Genomic DNA, 27,390 nt, shown 5'->3' with positions numbered 1-27,390 from the left:
CTTTTTTAGTAATCGTGAGTGGGCAAATATGTTCACAAATATTCACATTATAGCATTCATAATAAAGAAAAAAGAAAATTAAGCAGAGCATCATGGGTATTTTAGTTGACTGCACTCAAACTCAAAAGTAGAGCATCAGTGTGTATAGCGATCTTGTCAGGCTTGCTTCCGTAGAGCATGGATGGACCTATGCTACACCAAGTTACTAGTAACTATGACTACATAGACATTCAGTAACGACAAAACGTATATATAGTACATGTTAGTTCAACAATTATAAAACAATACCAAAGCAAATTCATAAAGTGTATGGATTGCAGTATAACAGAAAGTAGCACAAAGTCACGAGATAAGAGTCGCATCGTCTGTTCATTTTTTTTTTAGAACAATATCCCTGGATGTGCTCGTGAAATGGCATACCGAAATATAGTAAATCTTTCAAATGGACACTGAATACAATGGCTAAGCTTTCACACACACTTCATTACCCTGTACTAAGGGTCTAGATGGGTCTTAAAAATGAGTCAGATTTAGCTCGTACTAAGTATTCATGCAAGTTAAAATTTTTATTAGCATGGGCAAACATTTGTGACCCCTTAGCCCATGCTAAGCAGCTATGCAGTGTGAACGCACACGTACTAGCTGGCTTCCTATGATTTCTTTATAATTATCTGAGTTTTTGTATGTTTCCTATCTGACTATCTGTACACTTTCTAATCTCTCCCTTAACCAATCAATACTGTCACTTCCATCCTTCAACATTTGTTTTACACACTAAAACACAAAAGGGTTGTCACATATTGCAGCATGCGCAGCCTTGCTTGGGTAAACAAGTGTCCCTTGCTGTAGTAGCATATGGTACCATGACAACAGCACTTCTGATGCCTATTGCCAGGGTTGCCATAGTAACCACTCAGGTACCTATGTCATGATGTAACTCAAATGACCAAGGTACATCATGGGATAATGATAATAACAACCTTTATTGATATTGTATCCCCACTGGGATCTAGATTAGAATACAATAAGGATATAAGGAACAATAAAATACACAAGGAATACAATATCAACCACTAATTAAGACATCTGCAAGTTCATGGTAAGATTGACCCCTCTTTCTTTACCAATAATCTTGTGTCATATTTTATGATTCTTCCCAAAATCACATACTTTTTTGTGTAATAAAAGTCTATTATTTGTTGTGTCAACCCACTAAATGTTCTTGGTTTCATTTATTGATGTCAATATAGCCTATAGGGGGGTTGGTACAATTGTGATCGCCCTCATAGTAATTTTTTTCTGTTTTCATCTGTAGCTTCATATGGCTGCTGCTAATGGATACCTGGAGGTTGTGAGAACATTACTTGAGCATGGTGCTAATGTCAATTTAACAGACGATGACAATTGGACGCCATTACACACTGCTTCTAGATACGGACAAACTAAAACTATCAAGACATTACTCAAATATGATGCCAACCCTCTTTTAGAAGATTACGACAACGCTAAACCGTCAGGTACACTGTATATTATAACATACATTATTGGTAAATTAAGCAAAAGATTTGAGCTAGAAACTTGCAATGGTGAGAATTTATATTCTCGGTGCTTCATTGGCAAAATTTTATAAGTTCTCACAATTTATTCAACATATTCTCACTGTTAAATTGGTAAGAATATGGAATACTGCCAATGAAATGATAAGAATTTTAATTGTCACCATATAATTGGTAAAAATTTATATTCTCATTTTAATATGATGGTGATAATTTGGATTCCAATGAATGGTGAATTTAAAGCGAGAGGGTCGTCACCTGCGCACATGTTGGAATTGAGTTCCAAGTGACGATAACACACGCTAAAAGGCTCATGGGTAGACGCTTGTTTGTAAACAATGACACACTATGGCCATCTGACACATGCGCAGGTGATGACTTCCCCGCTTCAAATATTCTTATCAATATCAGTGATAATAATGTCAAGTTTTGCTGAACTGCAATAAAGTGTCAGTTCCACGTTCTAGTCTCACATATTTTACCAATAGTGTACTTTATACAAGCAACTAATGTGAAAAACCTGATACTAATACTATTATAAATATATTTTTGTATTCAAAGATACTTTTTTAGCTCCGCTGTCGACTTTGTCGAGCGGAGCTTATCATATGAGTGATTGTCCGTCGTCGTCCGTGACAATGTTTTACTTTTTCGACTTCTTCTTGAAAACTACAAGCCTTAATGCTTTGATACTTGGTGTATATGTACCTTGGGTAGACCTCTCTCAGATTTGTTCATTTCATGATGATATCTTCAATTCTCTAATTTTGGTGAATATTTTTGTCATTTTTGGTAAAAAGTGATATTTTCGACTTTTTGTTGAAAACCGCAAGTCCAATTGCTTTGATATTACACATATAGGTATTACATGTGGACCTCTCTCAGATTTGTTTATTGTGTAATGATATCTTTAATTCTCTAATTTTGGTGAATATTTTTGTAATTTTTGGTAAAAAGTGATATTTTCAACTTTTTGTTGAAAACCGCAAGTCCAATTGCTTTGATATTACACATATAGGTATTACATGTGGACTTCTCTCAGATTTGTTCATTTTGTAATGATATCTTTAATTCTCTAATTTTGGTGATTATTTTTTGTAATTTTTGGTAAAAAGTGATATTTTCGACTTCTTGTTAAAAACCAAAAGTTCAATTGCTTTGATATTACATATATAATAACTATATGTAGACTTTTCTTAGATTTGTTCATTTTGTAATGATATCTTTAATTCTCTAATTTTGGTGATTATTTTTTGTAATTTTGGGTAAAAAGTGATATTTTCGACTTCTTGTTAAAAACCAAAAGTTCAATTGCTTTGATGTAGACTTTTCTTAGATTTGTTCATTTTGTAATGATATCTTCAATTCTCTAATTTTGGCGAATATTTTTGTAATTTTTGGTAAAAAGTGATATTTTCGACTTTTTGTTGAAAACCGCAAGTCCAATTGCTTTGATATTACACATATAGGTATTACATGTGGACTTCTCTCAGATTTGTTCATTTTGTAATGATATCTTTAATTCTCTAATTTTGGTGAATATTTTTGTAATTTTTGGTAAAAAGTGATACTTTCCACATCTTGTTGAAAACCGCAAGTCTGATTGTTTTGATACTCTACATATTGTTCATTTTTAGCTCCGCTGTCGACTTTGTCGAGCGGAGCTTATCATATGAGTGATTGTCCGTCGTCGTCGTCGTCGTCCGTCGTCGTCGTCCGTCGTCCGTGTCAATGTTTTACTTTTTCGACTTCTTCTTGAAAACTACAAGCCTGAATGCTTTGATACTTGGTGTATATGTACCTTGGGTAGACCTCTCTCAGATTTGTTCATTTCATGATGATATCTTCAATTCTCTAATTTTGGTGAATATTTTTGTCATTTTTAGTAAAAAGTGATATTTTCGACTTCTTGTTGAAAAACCGCAAGTGCAATTGCTTTGATATTACATATATAGGTACTACATGTGGACCTCTCTCAGATTTGTTCATTTTGTAATGATATCTTTAATTCTCTAATTTTGGTGAATATTTTTGTCATTTTTGGTAAAAAGTGATATTTTCGACTTCTTGTTGAAAACCGCAAGTCCAATTGCTTTGATATTTACATATATAGGTACTACATGTGGACCTCTCTCAGATTTGTTCATTTTGTAATGATATCTTTAATTCTCTAATTTTGGTGAATATTTTTGTAATTTTTGGTAAAAAGTGATATTTTCGACCTCTTGTTGAAAACCGCAAGTCCAATTGCTTTGATATTACATATATAGGTACTACATGTGGACCTCTCTCAGATTTGTTCATTTTGTAATGATATCTTTAATTCTCTAATTTCGGTGAATATTTTTGTAATTTTTGGTAAAAAGTGATATTTTCGACTTCTTGTTGAAAACCGCAAGTCCAATTGCTTTGATATATTATACATATAGGTACTACATGTGGACCTCTCTCAGATTTGTTCATTTTCTAATGATATCTTCTGTTCTTTAATTGCCATGTGCATTGCTAACAGCGGAGCTATCTCAGCCGACAGGCTGCTTGTTTAATGATACTTTCTGTTCTTTAATTCAAATGTGCATTGCTAACAGCGGAGCTATCTCAGCCGAGAGGCTGCTTGTTTGTTGTTTGGATGGAAATGTCAAAAAATATATCACATTTCTCAAATCATTAAAATGGGGAGTTATATCCACTACTTAAAAATATTGCACCAAATTTGAAAAGAAAAAATTATGTTGGACGAACTTAGGGTTAAAGTTGTATTTTCAAATATATTTTTTTGGAACTTTTATAGTATATTCCCTAAACTAAATGCTACAATTGTGATATTCATCTGGGTCAGAAATCTTTTGTAAATATCCAATTTAATTACTACATATGTTAAAAACTTTAACAAAGTTTAGAAAATAATACAACATTACAATTCATATTAAGTGCTTTATTTTACTTCTTTAGACCTGGCAGCTACCGAGCTCATTGAAGAAATTCTAAGAAATGCTGAAAGACTTTATGTTCCGGCGGAAAAGAAATGTAAAGTGAGAATCCAAGATGTGGTGAAACAAGAAAGTGACGATGATGGTTTGATAAGGATTAATAGTAAAATAATGTAAGTGACTTTAATGATTCATAATTGGACATTAAATATTTCATCTATCGGTAATTATAATGTGTAGAGAATAGTTGGATGAGTAAAGGTGAAAATGTTTTTTTCATTTGTTTTCTTAAACCACATCAATGCTCAGTCAAGTGTTGGTCCTACGGTTCGATATAAAAAAAAACATGCACTACAATTTTGAAAGAAGTAATAAATATTCTAGAATGAGCTTTTAATTTGTCGATAAATCAATATATTTGGTTATGTCATTGTTACATAGTGAAAAACTACAGTACATTCATTTGACTTCACAGAAATACCTGTGGGCACTTAATAGGCTGTCAAAGTTTGTATGTTCACATTTCGGGGCGATGACGTAAAAATGAATATTCATGAAATATGTTGACATCATTTGGTTACAACGCTATTATGTATTGACTTTGAACTTCAAATCAAAAACTGGAATACCGGTAGTAACATTTTTCATATACTTTCTATACTTGCAGTCGTCCAAGACATATCACGCTGTCCAAGTCTGAAGAACTTTATGAAGCACATACCAGACTAAACAACAACCAAAGTTTGGATCTGCTAGTAGAAACAGAGAAAAAACACACCAAGTCAGAGAGTGACCAGAATGGAAAATTGGTAATTCATCAGCCAACTTTTGAACAATTAACTGAAATTGGTTATATAGATCAGAATTTGGTGTTCGTGCTTAGTAAAAGTGTCTGTGTTCATGCATTTATTTTTTTTTTTAAATATTTTACTCACTTTAATACTAATTGCACAATTGATCAAAGCTTTAAAGAAAGGAGTTTTCACCCCCTACACAGATGTTTTATTAGAAGCAGTCATTTTAGTAGCTTTTTTTTGATTTCTCAGGTGTGGGGAGTTTGCTATAGACACAACTCAATTTGATCACCAGGTGCATTTATGTGTAGAGGATGTAAAATTCAAGGATACAAGTCAGGTCTACTTAACTTTGAAAAAGACCAAGACTGATCCGTTCCGAAGGAGAACTACACTCACTCTCTGTAGTAATGATAGCCTCTGCCCAGTTAAGGCTTTACAGGTTTATATCAACTTACGACGTCACAGGAATCCTTTGGTTAAACCATGCGATCCCCTATTTATTTTTAGAGATGGCCTACCATTGTCACGCTCGCGTTTCTTACATTACCTTCGCTCCCTTCTTAACATTATTGGAGTCGATGCCAGGAAATATTCTGGTCATTCCTTTCGAATTGGGGCTGCCACCACAGCAGCACAGGTTGGTGTTCAAGACCACTTAATTAAATCTTTGGGACGCTGGTCATCTGACAGTTACAATCGTTATTTTCATGTTTCTGACAAGTCCTTATTTGCAGCCCAGTCAGCATTAGTTAACAAAGTTTAATACATTGTAATTCACGGAGTTTCTAGTAATGTTTACATTTTCATGTTTTCCTACCATCCTTTATATCTTGGGGGTTATTCTGCAATTGAAACAATTGCATCATTTCGGGGACTTCGCTTATGGGATTAGCTCATATTCCCCCAAGATCATTCATATTTTCTTAGGTATATTTTGCGTGGGTTTTATTATTAGTGTTAATTTTATTATTGTAATTACTAATACCTCATTAACGACTTCACAGGCAGCCCTCGCTGCGTCAATGTCTAAACTCAGTAGTTGCAGCCCCCGCTGCCTCTACCCATAACCTCTTAACTTCATGCAGCCCCCGCTGCATAACCACGGTGTAGCCGCAGCACTCGCTGCCTATACTTTACAGTTGCAGTCATGCTGCAATCTGCCATTCCATACTAACATCATGCAGCTATGCTGCACCAACCAACATGTTTTCAGTCTTATTCTAGTTTGTATTTTAGTTTAGAAACTGTAAGCCAGCTAGTTTACACCTGCTTTGTTCTACATTTTGGGGGCGGCACCAGGGACCATCTTATCAGTCTGTTATGCATTGTCTCACTTTTGTGTACGATGGTCTTGTGGTGTGCCCCCCTATTTGCCAAATAAATTATTGGTTCATGTACATGCTCTTGTGTTTGTGTCATAAAACTCACTTTAATACTAATTATTTGTTTATTTATATCACCAATTCTGTATTAGGTGAATCTACCCCAAGTAAGTCCAAATGATGACCTAGCAGCCTTACCTGAACTCACAGAAAAAATCATTTTACAAGAATTAATGAAGAGATATAAAGTTGACCAAGTTTATGTAAGTTTTATACTTATTGCTGATGATTGGCTGACAAGATAAGGTCAACTGATAAGGTATTGCTTCCTGTAGCCATGTTTGGCTTGAGTATGCTAATTCTTCATTGGCAAGACAAGGTCAACTGATAAAATACTGCTTCCTTTTGCCATAATTGGCATGGGTATGCTAATTCTTCATTGGCAAGATAAAGTCAACTGATAAGGTATTGCTTCCTGTAGCCATGTTTGGCTTGAGTATGCTAATTCTTCATTGGCAAGACAAGGTAAACTAATAAAGTACTGCTTCCTTTTGCCATAATTGGCATGGGTATGCTAATTCTTCATTGGCAAGATAAAGTCAACTGATAAGGTATTGCTTCCTGTTGCCATATTTGGCATGAGTATGCTAATTCTTCATTGGCAAGATAAGGTCAACTGATAAGGTATTGCTTCCTGTAGCCATGTTTGGCTTGAGTATGCTAATTCTTCATTGGCAAGATAAGGTCAGCTGATAAGGTATTGCTTCCTGTAGCCATGTTTGGCTTGAGTATGCTAATTCTTCATTGGCAAGACAAGGTCAACTGATAAGGTATTGCTTCCTGTTGCCATATTTGGCATGAGTATGCTAATTCTTCATTGGCAAGATAAGGTCAACTGATAAGGTATTGCTTCCTGTAGCCATGTTTGGCTTGAGTATGCTAATTCTTCATTGGCAAGACAAGGTCAACTGATAAGGTATTGCTTCCTGTTGCCATATTTGGCATGAGTATGCTAATTCTTCATTGGCAAGATAAGGTATTGCTTCCTTTTGCCATAATTGGCATGGGTATGCTAATTCTTCATTGGCAAGATAAAGTCAACTGATAAGGTATTGCTTCCTGTTGCCATATTTGGCATGAGTATGCTAATTCTTCATTGGCAAGATAAAGTCAACTGATAAGGTATTGTTTCCTGTTGCCATATTTGGCATGAGTATGTTAATTCTTCATTGGCAAGATAAGGTCAACTGATAAGGTATTGCTTCCTGTTGCCATATTTGGCATGAGTATGCTAATTCTTCATTGGCAAGATAAGGTCAGCTGATAAGGTATTGCTTCCTGTTGCCATATTTGGCATGAGTATGCTAATTCTTCATTGGCAAGACAAGGTCAACTGATAAGGTACTGCTTCCTTTTGCCATATTTGGCACGAGTATACTAACTCTTCATTGGCAAGATAAAGTCAACTGATAAGGTATTGCTTCCTGTTGCCATATTTGGCATGAGTATACTAATTCTTCATTGGCAAGATAAAGTCAACTGATAAGGTATTGTTTCCTGTTGCCATATTTGGCATGAGTATGTTAATTCTTCATTGGCAAGATAAGGTCAACTGATAAGGTATTGTTTCCTGTTGCCATATTTGGCATGAGTATGCTAATTCTTCATTGGCAAGATAAGGTCAACTGATAAGGTATTGTTTCCTGTTGCCATATTTGGCATGAGTATGTTAATTCTTCATTGGCAAGATAAGGTCAACTGATAAGGTACTGCTTCCTGTTGCCATATTTGGCATGAGTATGCTAATTCTTCATTGGCAAGATAAGGTCAACTGATAAGGTATTGCTTCTTGTTGCCATATTTGGCATGAGTATGCTAATTCTTCATTAGCATGTGATATTTTAGTTGCTGGTGCATGGCTAAAGGTTGAAAATGGTCTGCTGCTTTTTACACTTCTGGAGTACAATGTACCGGTACTTCCCTGTATTCAATGCATATACTGGTGATTGAGAAGTGATTTTTAGTTCATGCTCTGTCAGCAATTTTGCCCAGCCTGAAATTGACACAGTGCTTCATTTGCATATCCATAACAAAGCATGTTGCCTAGGTAACAAATTTTAATCAAATTATAATGCTACCTAACAATATGCATGTTTTATTTTACAATACCGGTACTTTTTGTCTAGATTAGAAAACAGGGTTATTATTAGATTTGATTGGATTATGTGAATTAAAGATGAATAGTTACAAATAATGGCCATTTAAGGGATAGCAAGTTGGATTTTGAAAGACAAGTGTTTGCGGTTTTCATGAATCAAAGAAAATTTGTAGAAATAAACATTTCATTTGTGCTCTTTAATTAAAATTGCATTTCCACTTTTTAAATGTGAAGTACTATATGCATTGACAAATAAACACCTTCAAATGTTGATGATTGTGGTAATATGAGAAATACAAATTAAAGCGGTCTTCTTAAAATCAGTTGAATTTGTAAACTACTGTTTTCACCAGCATGTCTTTTTAGCAAATTTAGCAAGAGAACTGAATCGCTAATGACTTCATTGTAAATTCAAAATGGCGGCCAACAACATCTTTTTCTCCAGACACACACTTTGTAAACAACACAGAAAACGTAATAATCTGGAGCGCTTCCTTATTACACTTGACAGTTTTTCTTTGTTTTTATGGAGGTGATAACTACGCATTTGTTTTGGCAGGCGACAGACAAGTATTGTGAAAACAGGAAATCAACAAAGACAAGAAAGACTCGCTAAATCAACATTTCGCTATTACGTCATTTTACAACAATTCCCTAAAATAGTATGTCGCTTTTTCAACATGTTTTACAGTATAAACACTGAGTTAGGAGGCTTGTTTGTTCTTGAAGGTCCATTATATTGTAGATATGTTTGTTTGTTTGTTTGTTGAAGGGATGAGACCCTCCAGAACACTCAAAATGAAATGTACAGAAAACTGAGACTTTTTATAAAACTAATGATTAAATAATTTTAGTATGATATCGTTCTCTCCTGCTTAATGTGGTTGAGGTGTCCATCAATAAGTTGTGAAAGCTTCAATCGTAGTGACAAATATATAAATATAAATTACTTAAGAATAATTTTATTACAATCATATAGAAAAGTTGACACTTTTTGTTTGGTATGAATTGTATGGTTCTAAAATGAAAACTTTATGTCACACATTTCCCAAATTACAAATATAACAGGACAATTTTTACCATCAAAAAACGGATATCCTTATAATGAATTTTGTCCCCTGATTTTGCCTAATTGAAAGTATAAAATTATTTTTTTGTCTTGTACCGGTAGACGTATGTTGGTGATATTTTAATAGCGGTAAACCCATTCAAGGAGCTGCCGATATATTCATCCGATGCTTCGTTGATGTACAAGAACATACAAGACCGCAAGTCAAAGTGTCCACACATATTCGCTGTAGCTGATTGGTCGTACCAGTCCCTGCTTCGTACTGGTCAACCGCAGTGTTGCGTCATCAGTGGAGAAAGCGGTGCCGGAAAGACCGAGTCCTGCAAGTATCTTATTCAGCATTTACTCACCCGAGCAAAAAGTCAAGAAAATCTTCTTAGTTCAAAAATTCAGCAGGTTTGTTTAATTTCATTGAGATATTAAAGAATTGTTATTAATAATTCAATCTTTAACATGGAATTAATATTAGCTGAATATTATTGTATTATGTTAGTATCTTATAAAAAATAGTTCCCAGATATTAATATTTCATTTTTAGTAAATAGTAGTAACAGTACTCTTGACATCTGTACTGTACTTGTTTTTGTTGTAATTGTTGATATGCTTGCATTAATTAATTGCCAACCAATATATATATTGTTATAAGACAGGAGTGCTTTTTAAACTGCCGTCTGCACCCATTAAATGCTTCTATTAAATGTATAAATATGTTATGATTTTGAATAATACTGAAATACCACGAGTCGTATGTATGTTCTATTGTGTGTGTTTATAGCCTGAGCAACTAGTTTTTTAATTTGTCTGTTTTGTTAGCATCAGCCAATGGGCATGTACGTCTATGATAATAAAGTTAATGTCCAGTATTCTCTGATATTACTTTTTCATAGTGTTGTTACTTGGGGGGCTGATAAGGTGCTAAACTCAGATTATAAAATTGGGGGAAAACCAGTCTGTGGGATGTCTCATTGACAATCAGATGTTAGTAAAACACAGGTGTTATATGCAACATATGTCTGAATTTTTGTGAATAACAGAACAATGTAATTTAATAATTTATGAAACAATACAATCTTGACTGAATTATGTGAAATGTGTGTTGGACACATTTCGCACATCAAGTGGTTTAACAATTTAACGACTCTGGCACTGTTATTATCACATGGTGTTCACCGCTATATTTATATGAATCATCTTTCATATACATTTAACAAACACCATGCCATTTCCTTGCATCATTAATATTTTAATTTAGTTATTTTATTTTCATAAATTCATCTTTTGTACCATCATACTGTGAATTAATTTATTTTCACTGGAATTAATTTTCGTATTTTTTTATGGAATTTATTTCCGCTGATTTTTGGCGAGTTGAATGAATAATATTTTCAGCGAAAATAGCGAAAATTAATTCCAAGCGAAAATAAAGTATTTTACAGTAAATGAAAACTTTCTGTTAATACCATTCTTAGTATGTCTAGTCATATCTTGTGTTCTCACTGATGCTTCTCATTAATCAACCTCATCATCCATTCTTCTCATCCTTTCCTCCACTACTTTGCATATGCATCATCAGTTCAATGATGTGGCATCGTTTCTATGGGAACCAAGTAAGATGAATGCTAAAATTAAACAGGTAGGAGGCTGACAATTACAAATATCCCTGGTAACTAATTGTGGTGACTTAGATGTTTCAGTGATCAGTAATGTATTAACTTGGGAATAATTAAATAGGTGAAACCTTGTGATAACCATTTAAACGCCAACATAAAGTTTTGCGACCTTTTATAAAGTCAAACTTCGTGCTTTCTATTTGTCAAATTTTGATCAGGACTGGTCAATCATTTCGTCTAAAATTAACAAAGAATGTCTCGAAAAATATGTTTTTGCACGTTTTTATGTATTTTTTCAAATTTTAGATCAAATGGAGATAATTTTCCACAAGACTTGATCAAGATTTTTGTAAAAAAGGGGAAAATTAATATGTGGGTTTGATTGGTATTTTGCATTCTTTTGAATTTCTAGTTTTCTTTGTTTTCCAGATCAATCCTTTATTGGAAGCATTTGGTAATGCACAGACGGTGATGAATGATAATTCTAGCAGATTTGGTAAATTTTTAGAATTGTTGTTCAACTTTGATGGACATGTACAAGGAGGTGAGTGTTTCTTTTTTTTATTGCCAACGAGGACGCTCTTTTTACACAGTACCAGGGTAATGATGCTAGCTGTCCATCCCTGAAAACCTTGCAATAAAATGAGTTGAGAAGTGAATTTTTTTCAATGTTACAGTGAATTTCAAAAAGACATGAATGTTCTTTATATAAAATATTTATAAATGCTTCATATATCATTTTGTGCATGTTTAATGCTTCATATATAAGTTTGTGCATGTTTAATGCTTCATATATAAGTTTGTGCATGTTTAATGCTTCATATATAAGTTTGTGCATGTTTAATGCTTCATATATAAGTTTATGCATGTTTAATGCTTCATATATAAGTTTGTGCATGTTTAATGCTTCATGTATAAGTTTGTGCATGTATAATGCTTCATATATAAGTTTATGCATGTTTAATGCTTCATATATAAGTTTGTGCATGTTTAATGCTTCATATATAAGTTTATGCATGTTTAATGCTTCATATATAAGTTTGTGCATGTTTAATGCTTCATATATAAGTTTGTGCATGTTTAATGCTTCATGTATAAGTTTGTGCATGTGTAATGCTTCATATATAAGTTTGTGCATGTTTAATGCTTCATATATAAGTTTGTGCATGTTTAATGCTTCATGTATAAGTTTGTGCATGTTAATGCTTCATGTATAAGTTTGTGCATGTTTAATGCTTCATGTATAAGTTTGTGCATGTTTAATGCTTCATATATAAGTTTGTGCATGTTTAATGCTTCATATATAAGTTTATGCATGTTTAATGCTTCATATATAAGTGTATGCATGTTTAATGCTTCATATATAAGTTTGTGCATGTTTAATGCTTCATATATAAGTTTATGCATGTTTAATGCTTCATATATAAGTTTGTGCATGTTTAATGCTTCATATATAAGTTTATGCATGTTTAATGAATATGTTTTTTTATCCAATTAGAAATGTTATGAGGCTTGAATGTCATGCATGTTTTTAGGCATATTCTGATTATTTCTTTATGAATTTTGGAACAACCCACAGCTGAACCTCTCCCAATCTCCATTCCTACCCTACTGCCCACAAATGACCTTGTGATTTTTGTCTCGCAGCCCAAATTCATGAATATCTATTGGAGAAATCTAGAGTTGTTTATCAAAGTAATGGAGAAAGCAATTTTCATATTTTCTATCTGATGTTTGCTGGACTATCACCTGACGAGTACAAGAAATTTGGCATTGAATCACCACGGAAACATCGGTGAGACACAACAATTTTGAATTTTACTCAGATCATATTATCTATTTTAGGGTCTATGTTCAAAAAGTTGAATTGCTTACATTGTTCGACATGACTACTGTTCTGTGTTCTCTTCTATTTTTGTATACTCGTCCACCCTGAGCTTATATGCTTGAATGAATTAATGAATAATTTTTTTGTACTACAAAATTATATCAAAAATCAACTATGAAACCATCTGTCTGTGATCAACCATATGACATTGAATTAAATGTTGGACAAAGATAGTCTTGACAATAACTGGTAAAACAATGTTAACATTTTAAAAGCATTCCAAATTCTTGATATTTTGCTAAGGTTTAATCGAATAACTGTCCGAAAGAAAATAAAAAAATAATCCTGGGTACACGAACATGTTTCCTTCAATTAAACCATTGACTTTGTGATTTCCTGTGTAGCTTTAAACTCTACTTTGGCATTGAACTCAATTTTGGCAGCCATTTTGGATTAAGCTAATTAACAAAATGTGTGCAGTTGAGGTTCATAATTCATAAAAGATATTTTGAGTACTTCAAGTTTTTTTCCTATAATTTGTGCGAGACAATGTAACAAAGTTTCATTAATATCCAATTTTATACAAAAAGTGTAATATAGCCATGACCATTCTTAATTAAATTAATAGTATCCACTAATTGCTTATGATATAATTGATTGCTAATCATGTCATAATTAGTAGTAAGATTTTTTAGATAAAATAATTAACTGTGAATTGTAATTATCTTGCTCTTGTAGGTATCTATCTGGAAGTAGTGAGAAGTTTAAATCTTTGATGACGCAGGAAAACCGAGAAAGATTTGGAGAGATTAGAGATTGCCTTGAAGCTATAGGGTTCTCTAAAGATGTAGGTATTGTTTTCATCTCATTTCATCTCATTATTTATTCACTTTCTGACCTTAATGTATTACTTCAATTGTCATTCTCATATGCTTTATTAATCCATTCAATTTAAATTTTGTAAGGCAGAGAGTGCATTATCAGAAGAATCAGAAAAAAAATATTTTTGGGGTTTCCATCTATCCATGCATCTGTCAGGCCCTCTGCACTTGAATTGATTTTGGTATAGAAACATTATACTGTAAAAAGATTAATTATTCACTGGGTTTTATTTTGCTTATTTAAAACCCAATGAATATGCCTGAAATGCCAAATCAGCGAAATTTAAACCCAGTGAAAATTAATCATTTTACAGTATTATATAAAATTATTATTATTAAATATTAGTAGTCATGGTGATAAACATTAATACTTTTCTCTACATTCCAACCTAGGATGAAGACAACCTGATGACCACGCTATCGGCGATTCTGCATCTTGGCGATCTGAAATTCAAACCTTGCGGCACCACGGATGCTGCAGTGTTAGTCAATTTAGATATCTTAGATAAAGTGGCCGATATGTTACAAGTGCCTTCAGAGGAATTAGGGTCAGCGTTGGTTGCCGAATTTAATGTCACAAGAGGTAAGATACAATTAACTAACAAACATCATCATCATCATTAACTGATATCTCCACCTACGGCAGAGCGCACACTTATATGAGATTGTTGATTTCATAGATCCTAATCTTTTGAGCTCAAGGAGAGTATATGGAGTGATTAGGTCGTAAAGCAGATATGGTCCTGACTTTGTCAGTGTCAACAGAAGATGTTAATTCAGGAATGATTTTTTGACGGGGAAAACTTTGCCAAGTACTTCAAATTAAATTAAATCAAATCAGCCAGTGTTTTTTCAGTGAACACCACAGGACATTAGAGAGTTTTTTCGGGCTACTTCCTCACAACACCTCTCTGTATCATGGTATTTCCTACACTTAATATATTGATAAAAATCAACTGAAATGGATATTAATATTCTCTGTAAAATGCAAATATTTTTTATTTACAGGTGAAACAATTCGTCGGGACCGAAATGTTATCCAAGCCAATGACTGTCGAGATGCATTAGCGAAAGCCTTATATGGTCGTTTATTTGGTTGGATTGTAAATAACATTAATCAGATGTTACAACCGTTAGAAGAGAGTGGTCCCTCATTACCTATCGGTGTTCTCGATATATTTGGATTTGAGAATTTTTCCAAGAATAGTTTTGAACAGGTACATGTACATGTAATCTAAAAATTAGCTTTAATGCACCAAATTTGTGTATAAAAACACCCTTAGTTATCGAGAAACTTGTGACAACCGCAGTGCTTTAAGATCAAACCCGAAATTGGCACAATGTCAATTGTTTACGAATACATAGCTGTAAATTGGGCAATGATTGCAGGGAATGGGAATGGGCATTATTAGATGGCTTCTTACCGTATATTTAAGAATAAATATTTGTTGGATTTGAATGAATTATAAGAATATTCCAGGGTAAATGTCTTTTAAATATTTCATAAAATTCTACAAACGATTTTATTTTTAACAGATCTGTATAAATCTTGCCAATGAACAACTACAGTATTATTTTAACCAGCATATATTTCAGTGGGAACAAGAAGAATGTGCCAAGGAAGGCATCCAATTAGAAAGAATCAATTATACAAGCAATAAACACATTGTGGAACTGTTTCTTCAGGTGAGCAGATCACAAGCATGCTTTTATATTTGCCAATAGTATCACAGAACGTACATAAGAAATAGATCTCTAATGTGTTCAATCTTTTCAACCATTCACCAGAAATTCAGTTCAAATTATATGATCATTGGTGTCGTATTTGTCAATTTTCAAGTTTTTTTCCACAACAGCAAACCAAATGAATCTAAATATACCATTTGCTATGCATCTTGATTAAAAAAATTTTAAAAATCTTGAAAAAATGGAAAGACGACAATTTTTTAAAGATTGTTATTCTGATTTTGGACACTTATTTGTTTTCGTTTTTTGTCTGCATAGCGACACAGTGGTATCTTAGCAATATTGGATGAGGAAAGCCACTTTCCCAAGGCAACAGATGAGTCCCTGGCAACCAAACTGCATACTGGTCCCGGAAAATCATCCAAAAAGGTTTACATGGCACCTAAGGATGGTGGTGTCACTTTCAGTATTATGCATTATGCCGGAAAGGTAAAGATATAAAGCGTCATAGTCATCATGCCACATTATGCTTGATAAGAAACAAGTATGACGATTATGCATAATTATGTAAATAACATAGTTTGTTTGCATGAAACTTGAATGCATGGTGCATGAGGTACGACTGTGTTGCTATAACTTTAGGAAGTTTGTTTCATGTTTTAATTAATAATTCAGACATCACATTTATTATTAGTATACACAAAATGTACGTTGACAAAATTATACCATATACGGTATACAATTTATAGGAATTAGCAATAGACAATACAATGCCTTTCTGGAGAGAAAAATATGATTGAAATTAAACAAGATTTATTTTGAAAAAAATTTGAAAAACAATTCTGAATAGGTTCTATATTATCAGAAGATTTTAACGATATGACCTACAATTTTGCAATATTTCAAAAATAATATATTTGTGACAGTGTTAATGCATGTAGTATCTTTAGGAAACTATCTATGAGAAATTGGTGAAAGCAAGAGCACAACAGGACTAATTTTTTTTTTTTATTTATTTTTTTATTTTTAATTTGTTGTGCCAGGAGACAGTTCCGGACATTGAGTGTCACTGTTGTCTCTCCTGACTTTTTTTTTTTCTGTATGTGCAAATTGCAAGTGCTAGTGACGACACATAGTGCATTTTGCCACAGACAGGACTAATTGCCTCACAAAAAATAATGTTCCATTTGTTCTCGCCACTGATCTATAAAACAAGGTCTCAGCGGCCATTTTCATACCAAACATTCAAGCACATTACTGTTTTTTTTATTGTTTCATCGACAAATACTAAGTTCTGCAAAAAAAAAAGTGTAAGTTCATGATGAATCATCCAATGCATTTATATAGCTTTTTAATTCAAGTTGTATTTTTCAAAGTAATTGTAGTTAATAATGACCATTTATATGTAGGTTTCCTATGACTTGAAGGGCGTTCTTGACAAAAACCGAGATACTCTACCAAACTCTATACAGTTCACCATGAAAAGTGAGTACCATGTTATTTAATGATATGCAAATTATTCTCAATTTCAGAAATCTGTTTGGATGTTATCGTTGTCTTGAAATTTCCATGATTTGATGATTTAATTATTAAGGGGATCAAGGAAAATTTCATAAAAGTACATGTAGACGTGACTTCCAGACTTTACAGCAGATGTCGAAATAAACTTTCTCGTTTTACCCACATAGCTCATGTGTTTTGGGAATGAAAATTTGAATTATGGTTGTAAATATGACGTAAGATATTGTCATCCATGTTCAAATTACAACTATTGACTCTATATACCAGTACACCTGTTCAGAATCATGTTGTAGTTGGTGACCTTGAAACGTTGATTTTGTTTCTCCATACTGTTTCCAATCAAGAAATATATAAAATATTATTAAAATGATGAATATTTGCTTACAATGTATGTTCAACACTTGAAACAACACCACTAAGAATTTTCCAAGGATTATTGCAATGTTCCAAAAAAAGTTGAAAGGGAGATAGCAGGTTAAATCAATTTATTTTAGTGCCAGTATTTCAGCATTTGTCACCTTTCAGTAGATTTGTTTTCATATTTTCCGAAATTAAAGTCTGTAGAAATTATGCCTGTCTGGTCCAAAACAAAGAAATAATGCCAAATTTGAGAAAAATTGCAAAATGGTTTTTGAACGGAAAAAATATGTATTCAAAGGGCTTAGAACCTCAGTGAAATTGTCACAGTTACAAACATTTTTTTTCTCTGGCTTTCAGTATAGATGAAAATATGTCTTTCACATAGATGAAGTGGTTACTAACATATATAATTACGCCTTTTGATACCTTTAGCTAGTAGCAGCCTTCTAATTCGTGAAATGTTCCAATCGCGTCTTACAAGGACCGGCTCTTTAGCACCAAGTGCCAGGCAGCGTCAGTCGAGGAGATCATCAAGTGAGAAAGAGAGCAACGTCTCACCATTTGACTTCTTCAGAAAGAAGCGAACTACGCAGAATGATACGCAACGAGTGAAAGAAAATGTAAGTTCTTTATCAAATCTGCACTACAGTATTACGGTACACAAATATAAAAAATTCAAAAATTTGTATTTTTATTTTCTAGAGATATTTACAAGTTCAATTTCTTTCATGAGATCATGAGATTTTGCTTTGTTTTGCTAACTTTTTTAATTTTTTTTTTTTTTCGTCAGCAGCTACATGCAAACAGAAGCGACCGACCAGTTATAGGAACCGACAGGAAAGGTCCCTCTACTGTTGCATTTCATTTCAAGGTAAATTATCAACATTTCTGTAATTTGTATAGATTCCAACATATGGGATTACTTCTTGTCTTGAGTATTTGTTACTTATAAAGTATTCCTTTCAAAAATGGCCTGTAAGGGGTGTATATGTACCTTTCCCAAAATGGTATGTAGAGGGCGTAAATGTACCTTTCTAAAAATAGCCTGTAGAGGGCGCAGCGGAGACTCTCCAGGGCTCATACCACTAATTGAATTTCCATAGACGACAATGTTAACATATGACGAGATTGCTATATGAAAATGATGAAGAAAGTTGAAAACATGGCTCAAAAATGGGAAATCAACATGCAAGTAAACAACCATATGATAAAAACTAACATGTTGGCCAGCTCAAACTCTTACAAATCTCAGGTAAACAAGACACACCTACTGTATTTGGATTGCACCTAGAGAAATCACTGGAAAAACACCAAGATTAGAACATCCAAATACACACAGAATAAACCCACAGGTAATCAGTCGCTAAGTAGTAAACAAAAGACCACATGTTGGTCTCATCTTTGACCCAGGTGATTACGCCCTCAAACAGGGAGCACCTGAGAAAAAACAAATTTAAACAATTTCATTGGTTCTTGCTAGGCATTTAAATTGAGCAGCCATTGGTTGTTTAGTGGTATGAGACCCCCATGTACTCTCCATGTACAGTTGTTTCAGATAATCTCCATCCAATTTTATCTTTCTATTATATGTCGTTGATAGAACTCGCTAGCTGATCTGATGCATAAGATGACCAACTCCAGTCCCCATTTCATTCGATGCATAAAACCAGGCATTGGCAAATTGCCAAACTCATTCACGCCGGATTATGTTATAGCACAGTTACGATACACTGGTGTCTTGGAGACAACGAAGATACGAAGACAGGGATACCCTCTAAGAATCACATTTGAAGAATTTCTAAAAAGGTATATGATAAACCTTTATTATTATAATTATAGCGCCCTCTAGCTATTGAGTGCATCAGTAATATCTAAAATGATGTGAATGTGTGTGACATTTTGTCTTTTTTATTTCCTACCATATTTATTATCAGTTTATAAGCCGTGCCAGTGAGATTATTTTTTTTACAGGGTTGCAAATAAGCATGCGAATGGTTGACAAAAAATTAGCACAAACTTGTACTGTACTGTTACAATGTTGAGTTGTAGCCAGGATATGTAAATAATGGCATTTGCACATAATTAGTGAAAAGAAAAAAGAAACTGCTACATTTAAACAAGACAAAACTTTTCTGAATCCAAAAAAATTTCAGTATTCAAGTTCAGCCCAAGCAACCAAGCCCCAAAAAATATCTATCACTATTTGTCTACAGTAATGTTTCCCATTAAAATACAAACAAATCTCCAAAAAATAATTTATTTATTGCAAAGCACAGATGAAAATATTATCAAAATATGATTATGAATCAAATTGAAAAAGTGCTTAAAAACAAAGTAAAATGCAATTGTAGTGCATGAGGGCAGTGTTAATAGTAGTTATATATATCACTTGCAGACATGCTGTGTTGAAAGTAAGCTGCATCCCATGGAACAGAGAAATGTCTGATCTAGACAGGTGTATTCTCATGCTGAAATATTGTAAATTAAAAGACTGGCAGGTAAGTGCACCAACATTATACAAGGGTATCTCCAATTGGCTGAAATACTTGAAGATCTCACATTTTTTGTTAATATTAGCCAATGAATTATTGGTTTATTTACAATGAACATATAATAGAGCCAATATTGTTCTTTCCAAATAGTTATTGTTATAGTTTCTTTTGATGGGATAAACTAACATTTGTTTTTTTCAGGGTACTGATTGAACTAAATTTTAATTTATGTTTAATGCTCAATTGATGTGGTCCTTTTCTCCTAGGTGGGAACTAGCAAGTTGTTTCTCAGATACTGGCATGTCGAGAAGCTTAACCAAATGTGCATTATGGCAGAAAGGAAGATAAATATATGCCAAACAGGTCAGTGTCATTTGAGGCAACTGGTCATATTTCTTTAGTTCATGTTATACTGAGACGAAATTATCATTGTGTACTTTCATATGAATATGCATGAAATTCATGAATTTCATGTAAACAAACAATGTATTTACCGATACACACATTGTATACGTCTCTATGAGTCCCATCTCGAACAATACGCAGTGCGATCTCCACCACCCTTTAGTACCCATTTGGACCATGAATGTCACTTTGGTCCAGCATCTGGTGCCCTCAAACCCTTTCAGCGTCTGTCAACTTCTCTCACATTTCACAAATAAAAAAATGCATAATTTTTTTCAGATTTTTTTGAAACTTTTGATCAAAGCCTATTGCCAATTGGAAATTATGTCCATTCATTCAAAATTATCCAAAATATTATGCAAATTAAGATACATAAAATATTGGCAGGAAAAATTATGCCTCTCAAAGGGTTAATGATTAAAATAATATGCAAGGATATTCAGTCATGAATACAATGCTGGTCTATCTGTAGTGGTAAGAGGATTCCTCGGAAGAAGACAATTCCATCGCCATCGTTCTCTCCATAGACGTCAACAAGCCTTCATCAGCAAGTTCCTGGCTGAGATAGAGCACAAGCCGAAAGTGATGAGCATCACTCTGGGTTATCTACATGAACACGATATGGTGAGAAGACTAGAAAAAGAAATCAGACAAGTGGCAGAAGATGAGGAAGAAAATATAAGGCAAGATTTTGTAATTTTGCTTAAAAATGCTTTGGTTCTAAATAATATTGATGGGAACTGAATAACAATCTTTTGGACAATATTTTCATCTTTTTCTTCATGCTTTTTTTTATAAAATATGTTTTTGAAATGCAGTCCCTCGTCGTCGGAGCGATTCACATCCCAAATTTTGGTTCTCTTGGCGTCTCTAATAAATACCCTATCTAACCACTGGACTGAATTAGCTATATTATGAAAAATTCATAGAAGATTGGGTGAAAATCGGTCGTTTTTGGTCTCAACATTTTTTTGCTCGGAAACGCAAGGCCGATAAGACTCGATTTTCAAGAACGCAGGTAGCTCGGATCAGACGGTTTCTATTGTTTTGAGTCTGTTGTGTGTCTAGAAACATAACAACTTTGTTTTTTGGTGAATGTAGAACATGCTCTGTTCTAATAAAGGATTTTGATATGCAAATCGAACAATTTTAATAGTTCCTTATTGTAACGTCTCCTATATAAATAGTCCTCTACTCCCCAGAATTTGACAATGGTACTAGCCCAGAATTAACTTTCTGTTCAGCGCATCTTTGATTGTAGCAATGTTTACGCCACTGTACGAAAATACGCACACTCGAATTTGACAACATTCACTTGAGCGTTTTAGGATAGTGGGAATAGAAGCAAATAGATGGAAATGACAGTTACGTCACTCATGAAGATTGATGATTCGATTGCTGGCTGGGATAGATGCAATATGTCTACACCTGTGATTCTCAATTTGGACGTGTAAAATCATATCGCTGCTGCGGACGGCGACGGCTGACAGAATTTTTTGGTTCTGCGGCTTTCTTGGCATGGCCAACTGATTTTTAGGTTTCTGTTTTTTTAATATTCTGACGTTTACTTGGTCGTATTTTGTATATACTACTCAGACACTGACAACAAGTAAGTAAACGGGCCGGGACATACCGGTAGTCAACATGGGACTCTGAAGGCCCCGGAGAAGGCGTCATATTACAACATTAATGAACGAACGTTACATTACAATCTCGTGCTTCCGAACAATCTGATATTTATGCTGGATAACAAAGTATACAAGTACTGTCCACGATATGCTGCAAAATGGAAATAACATACCTATTCAACCGTTGTTGATTTTTGTACAAAATTACAAGAACACAAAACAAACAACTGACAACAATCGACAAAACAAAAACACTACACAGTCACTGTGGCCACACCAGTGAGAAAAAGATACTGTGGAACTCATTGCAAATGTAAATACAAAATAAATGTCAGTGCATACAATATTTATTAATTTGCAGCCTCCATGGACAAGTTCACGGCCTCTAATATTGCGTTTGTTGTGAACTGAACTTTAAATCTCATCAGGATTTCCACATGAAGTTACACAGATAGAAAAAAATGCAATATTAAGACAAGGAAAAATAATGCTTTTTTGTCAAGGCTATATACTAAATTCTTTTATTTTGGGGGTATTTTTGTGAGTGTACATGTATGCATGTACATTAAAATTATCAAAACTTAAAATGTAATCATAGTAAAAATGTAAAGTAAACAAAATTATCGAATGATTTTGGATTCGTTGGAAAAGTAGCCGAAATGCTGTGACATGGTCTAATTGGTGATGGGAATTGCCAAGCCAGTTTTTAAAACAAGCTGGTTGGCGATCTGCTCCGCTCAAAAACAAGCAACATGTTTTTGGCTGTTGCAATGGTAGGACATGAACGTGAAGCTAACGTCGGTTTATAACTAAAACCGGGCCCCGTATACTAAGCTCGCAAAAAAACATTCAGTCTTTTAGACGTCACTTTATTTTATTACTACTAGGACGTATTCTGCTGTTAAATTCATTATAGTTCAAAGTTGCGTTGTGATTACCACAGGGAGCCCAGGAACTATAATCAACTGTTCGCAGTCCATATGAGTGGGGGGTGGGGGGTAATAGGCTGGTATGTAGTGTAAGAAATAGACAAGGGATGAAGGCTCCAGTCAGCTCATATTGTTTTAAACTGGAAAAAACAGACGAACAGAATGAAAAATAAAATCTATAAAAAATACCAGCTTGAAGAATATTAGTTGCTCTTTCAAATTTCGCCAAAGTCTTACCTATATTTTACCTATATCTGCAGAATAAATCAAGAAAACTACACAATGGCAATCCTAGCAAAGCGGATCGCCAATGAACAAAAATGTTCGTAAATATTACTGACCGCAAAAGACGCTCATCGCGAAGTGACTTGTTGTGTAATAAAAAGACTTTGGTTGTCATGACAGTTTTTTAGGGAAGTCACGAGTTGCCATAAATTTGTAAAAGAACCAAACTGAACTGAACTGCAGTTGGCTATTTTCTACTTCTAGTGGAAACCTAGTTCTTAGTTTTACCTTCCACATCTTAATGAAGACATAAAAAATCATCATCACTGCATCTCATTAATAATTATCCAAAGTCATTACTAGTATGACCTGTTTAAAAAAAATAATCTTGCAAATTTATACTCATGTACATATGTACTGTAATTACATACTGTAATTATGTCTGTCAATGCTTAGAATTTAGTAGAAAAAATGAAAAATTAATTTTTTAGAATGAAAACATTGATTTTGAAAAACAAATAACCAGGAAAGTTTTCCACTTTTTTTTCTGGGTCTTATTTTCTATTTTTAATTGTCTTCTCAGGAGGGCATCTTTGAATATGGAAAACCAATCGGTGACATCATTTCGGCATGATGACGACTCGCTGACCTCTCACGTGTATGCAACAAGTATTTCAAAGTCTTCCACTGTCAACCAAACTACCAAACAGCGAGAAGTTTATGTGACAAGCATTCCAGCCTCTTCCACTCAGAACAAAGCTGGGGCTGTTTATGATACAGTGTATGATGCAGAAGAAGAGAGAGAAGCACCACAAAATGTAACTCACCAGACAACTGAACACAGTGTTCAACAGTTGCTGGAGATATCGTCATCAACAGTTACCCGTGAGGTGAGTTATAAAAACGTACCCCGGCCTCCTCCTCCACAGATACACTCAGAAGAACATTCCCTTCAAATAGACATCGCTCCCCCTACCCCCGTGTCAAATGTTGAGGAGGTTGGAGCTTACCAGAATATATCAGCAACTCATAAGAAATTCATGAATGAGCAAGTGCAAGAACAGCGAAAGTCACTGACCCCCGAGATTGAATACTCGGTCCCGCCTTCAGAGCTGAGAAAAAGATTTGAGAGCAAATCTGAGAATGATAAAACTGTGAACAGAACTTCATATCAGCCAGACATTCAACATGGGGTGTCACCAGCTGATGTAAGAGCCAAATTTGACAGCAAGGAGGTGGCGCTACGTGAAGCTACACGACCAGAACCGCCAAAGAGGGATCCAAAAACCAGACTCAGTTCCACCCTGGACGATGTTGTCATAGCAACCAAACATGCATCACAGATGAAGAATTATGCAGATCCATCTCAGTTGCCAGCAGCTGATTACGACTACCCTCCCCCTGACTACCCCTCTTCTTCTTCTCAATGGAAATTTGTCCAGCACCCTTCAATGCTTAAAGCTGTCAATATCAAACGAATCCCTGCTCCTATGGATGGTGATATTTACGCCAGTATTCCTGATAGGTTATATTCATCGGATATTCCTTCTCCCCCTCCCTGTGCACCTCCTCCCCCTCCATGTCCACCTCCTCCTGTACCTAAAGATGGCAACATTTTTATCCAGATTCCTGGTGCTCTTTCAAACTCTCCTGATGTTCCACTCACATCAGCAGACTCTATACCGCCACCGCCATCACAATCAATACCACTACCCCCTCCTCTGCCTCCGCCAAATCTGCCACCAGGGCAGGGCCCACCACCTTACAGTGGCTATCCAAAGATGCAAGCTGATGCTGTTCCTCCTGCCTCTGTATCATCATTGAATGCAGCACCTACGATGCCAGGTGGTTTATTAGCTGGACTGTCTCTGGTTACGTTGAAGAAAGCTGACAAACCTGGTAAGTTGACAGTATTTGCATGCTATTGTACATCATGAATATTATATATTTCACATATAAGAGATTAATATTTGTTCATCACATGACTGTGCTGCATATCATTCATCTTTGTGACATTTATCATGAAGTACCGATATGGAACGATAAACGTTATCTTATGCGTGATTGAACAGCCCTGTTTTTCTCACAACGATAGCAGACCGAATACTTGGAGGGTATTTGCGGCTAATACTGAAGATATTGCAAGTAGTATTGCAAGAAATTGTATTATTTAAATAGTGAATGTGTTTGAATCCTTGCACATAAAATTAGAAAGTTGTGCAACCTGAGTGATCAAATTATCCAGTTTTCTTCCTGCTGCTTCTTTCTCGCAGTTGGATCCAAACTGTCACCGGGAGATGATATCAAAAATGCCCTAATGAGGGAAATCATGCAGGGTGTGAGATTACGCCGTAGTCAAGGACCGAGATTCGATGAAATTCACGGCCCAGGTAAGATTCAATAATGGTGGTGTATATATAATTAGCCTCACCAAATTATATTCTAATGTTGATTTCATTGATTACATTTTAAATATCATACATACCCACATAATAATGTAAATGTTTTGAAAAAAAAGATGTACTGATGAGTTCTGATTTACATATGCATCAGAAATTCCCATTATCATATTTGTACAGAACTATAAAGCTGGAACACTGCAATCTCTGCATAAAATGTTTATTTTGATGATGAAAAGTATACATGTATGTATAGTAACCCCCTAATCCTCTGTGTGGTATTAAAAGTAGCTGGACAGCTAGGGAAGCCAATACTTAGAGCTTAAGTCTTGTTTATCTGAACTGTTGTTTTAAAAATTCTCATTTTCCCCCATTCAGAGCTGTGCAGCAGCAGCAGTGATGGAGACACCGATACATCTAGTATGGGGAAAACTGATGATGAAACATCTGACACATCGGACTATGTCAGTGGATTCACACTGACAACGCCGGAAGTTACCCCAACATCAACAGTGAAAAGATATCCACCAGTTGTACCCAAAAAACCAAAATCTTCTACCAGTCCTGCTTTTTCAACGGCAAGCCAATCGTCAACGCCATATTCCACGTTGAGTACATCGTCATCTGCTACACAGTCTACAGTGCCGAGTGTGACATCATCAGCATCATCAACTCTTTCTAAACCATTTGAAATAAGCGACAACATACCAGCCTGGAAGAAAGCATTATTTAAACGTAGAAACGAAGAATCTGAGGTAAGATACAAAGTTTTTGGATAATCATAAAATTCTTAAAAATTTGATTTATATTTTGGGGTTAAATATATCTAATTTGATCAACATTCATTTGCCCATCTCTTACAGAACAAATATTTTATTTCTATTCACACTTTTATACAGGGCCTAATTTAATTATACTGTAAACCATTTATTTTCACTGATACTTAATTTCAATAACTACCTATCATAGGCCTTCCAGCTATTGAAATTTGCATCCCATCCTTGTTTATAACCATATGTTTATAACACTTGCCTTTTATTTACTCTTTATTCAGAGGAACTTGATATACAGAGAGGTAAAAACAATAAAAACATTTATTTAGCCCCCATTTTCCTTTCAATGTATATTTTATTTTGTATTATATGTATATTTCACTTGTTGGTTAATATATAATATAAAGATGTGATTGCAGCACTGGGCGAACTCTAGAGGGCATGCTTCAATACTAACCGAAATATTCATATCCTCGGAGCGGACATCCGGGCATTTTCACCGCTTGACAACCATCGCGGTGAAAACAAAGGCCGAAAACTCTCAGAAAACGGTACTTTGGAATGGTTGTTGAGACTCCCCTGAACAGTGTAACAAGATTAGCCCTGTGTGTGTAACATATATTAATTTGGTTGTTCAGGATTACTTCAAAGTTGAGTTTGTATTGTTTTCTCGAATTTTCACCGGCTCAACCGGCGTTCCACAGCAGGGCGCACAGACCCCATAGAAATACATGTACAGTGGTGCGCGTCTTAGCAACGTGGAACGTCTTGTGACGTTGCTCCGCCCCCGAGGATTGTTTGTATTCAGGGGTTACAGATGG

At 34.5% G+C, this 27,390-nt stretch overlaps 1 protein-coding gene across 1 annotated transcript in view; it reads left to right on the top strand.

The window, feature by feature from the left end:
* LOC102808909 (unconventional myosin-XVI-like) overlaps positions 1-27,390 on the top strand; it is an 85,787-nt gene that overhangs the window by 54,614 nt on the left and 3,783 nt on the right. The window contains exons 7-29 of the mRNA XM_085496483.1: positions 1,316-1,517; positions 4,509-4,659; positions 5,154-5,295; positions 6,758-6,868; positions 9,935-10,228; positions 11,872-11,986; positions 13,090-13,237; positions 14,009-14,117; positions 14,545-14,734; positions 15,160-15,368; positions 15,688-15,837; positions 16,156-16,326; positions 17,247-17,322; positions 18,151-18,338; positions 18,509-18,589; positions 19,319-19,524; positions 20,114-20,216; positions 20,477-20,573; positions 21,088-21,298; positions 23,981-25,296; positions 25,671-25,787; positions 26,175-26,551; positions 26,851-26,871. Coding sequence (XP_085352609.1) covers positions 1,316-1,517; positions 4,509-4,659; positions 5,154-5,295; positions 6,758-6,868; positions 9,935-10,228; positions 11,872-11,986; positions 13,090-13,237; positions 14,009-14,117; positions 14,545-14,734; positions 15,160-15,368; positions 15,688-15,837; positions 16,156-16,326; positions 17,247-17,322; positions 18,151-18,338; positions 18,509-18,589; positions 19,319-19,524; positions 20,114-20,216; positions 20,477-20,573; positions 21,088-21,298; positions 23,981-25,296; positions 25,671-25,787; positions 26,175-26,551; positions 26,851-26,871 — 4,785 coding nt within the window. The remainder of the gene's footprint in view (positions 1-1,315; positions 1,518-4,508; positions 4,660-5,153; positions 5,296-6,757; positions 6,869-9,934; positions 10,229-11,871; positions 11,987-13,089; positions 13,238-14,008; positions 14,118-14,544; positions 14,735-15,159; positions 15,369-15,687; positions 15,838-16,155; positions 16,327-17,246; positions 17,323-18,150; positions 18,339-18,508; positions 18,590-19,318; positions 19,525-20,113; positions 20,217-20,476; positions 20,574-21,087; positions 21,299-23,980; positions 25,297-25,670; positions 25,788-26,174; positions 26,552-26,850; positions 26,872-27,390) is intronic.

The sequence above is a fragment of the Saccoglossus kowalevskii genome, chromosome 1 (genome assembly GCF_978046115.1).
Source record: "Saccoglossus kowalevskii chromosome 1, keSacKowa6.1, whole genome shotgun sequence".
In the NCBI taxonomy this organism is placed as follows: Eukaryota; Metazoa; Hemichordata; class Enteropneusta; family Harrimaniidae; genus Saccoglossus; species Saccoglossus kowalevskii.
This window is presented reverse-complemented; position numbering and strand designations above follow the sequence as displayed.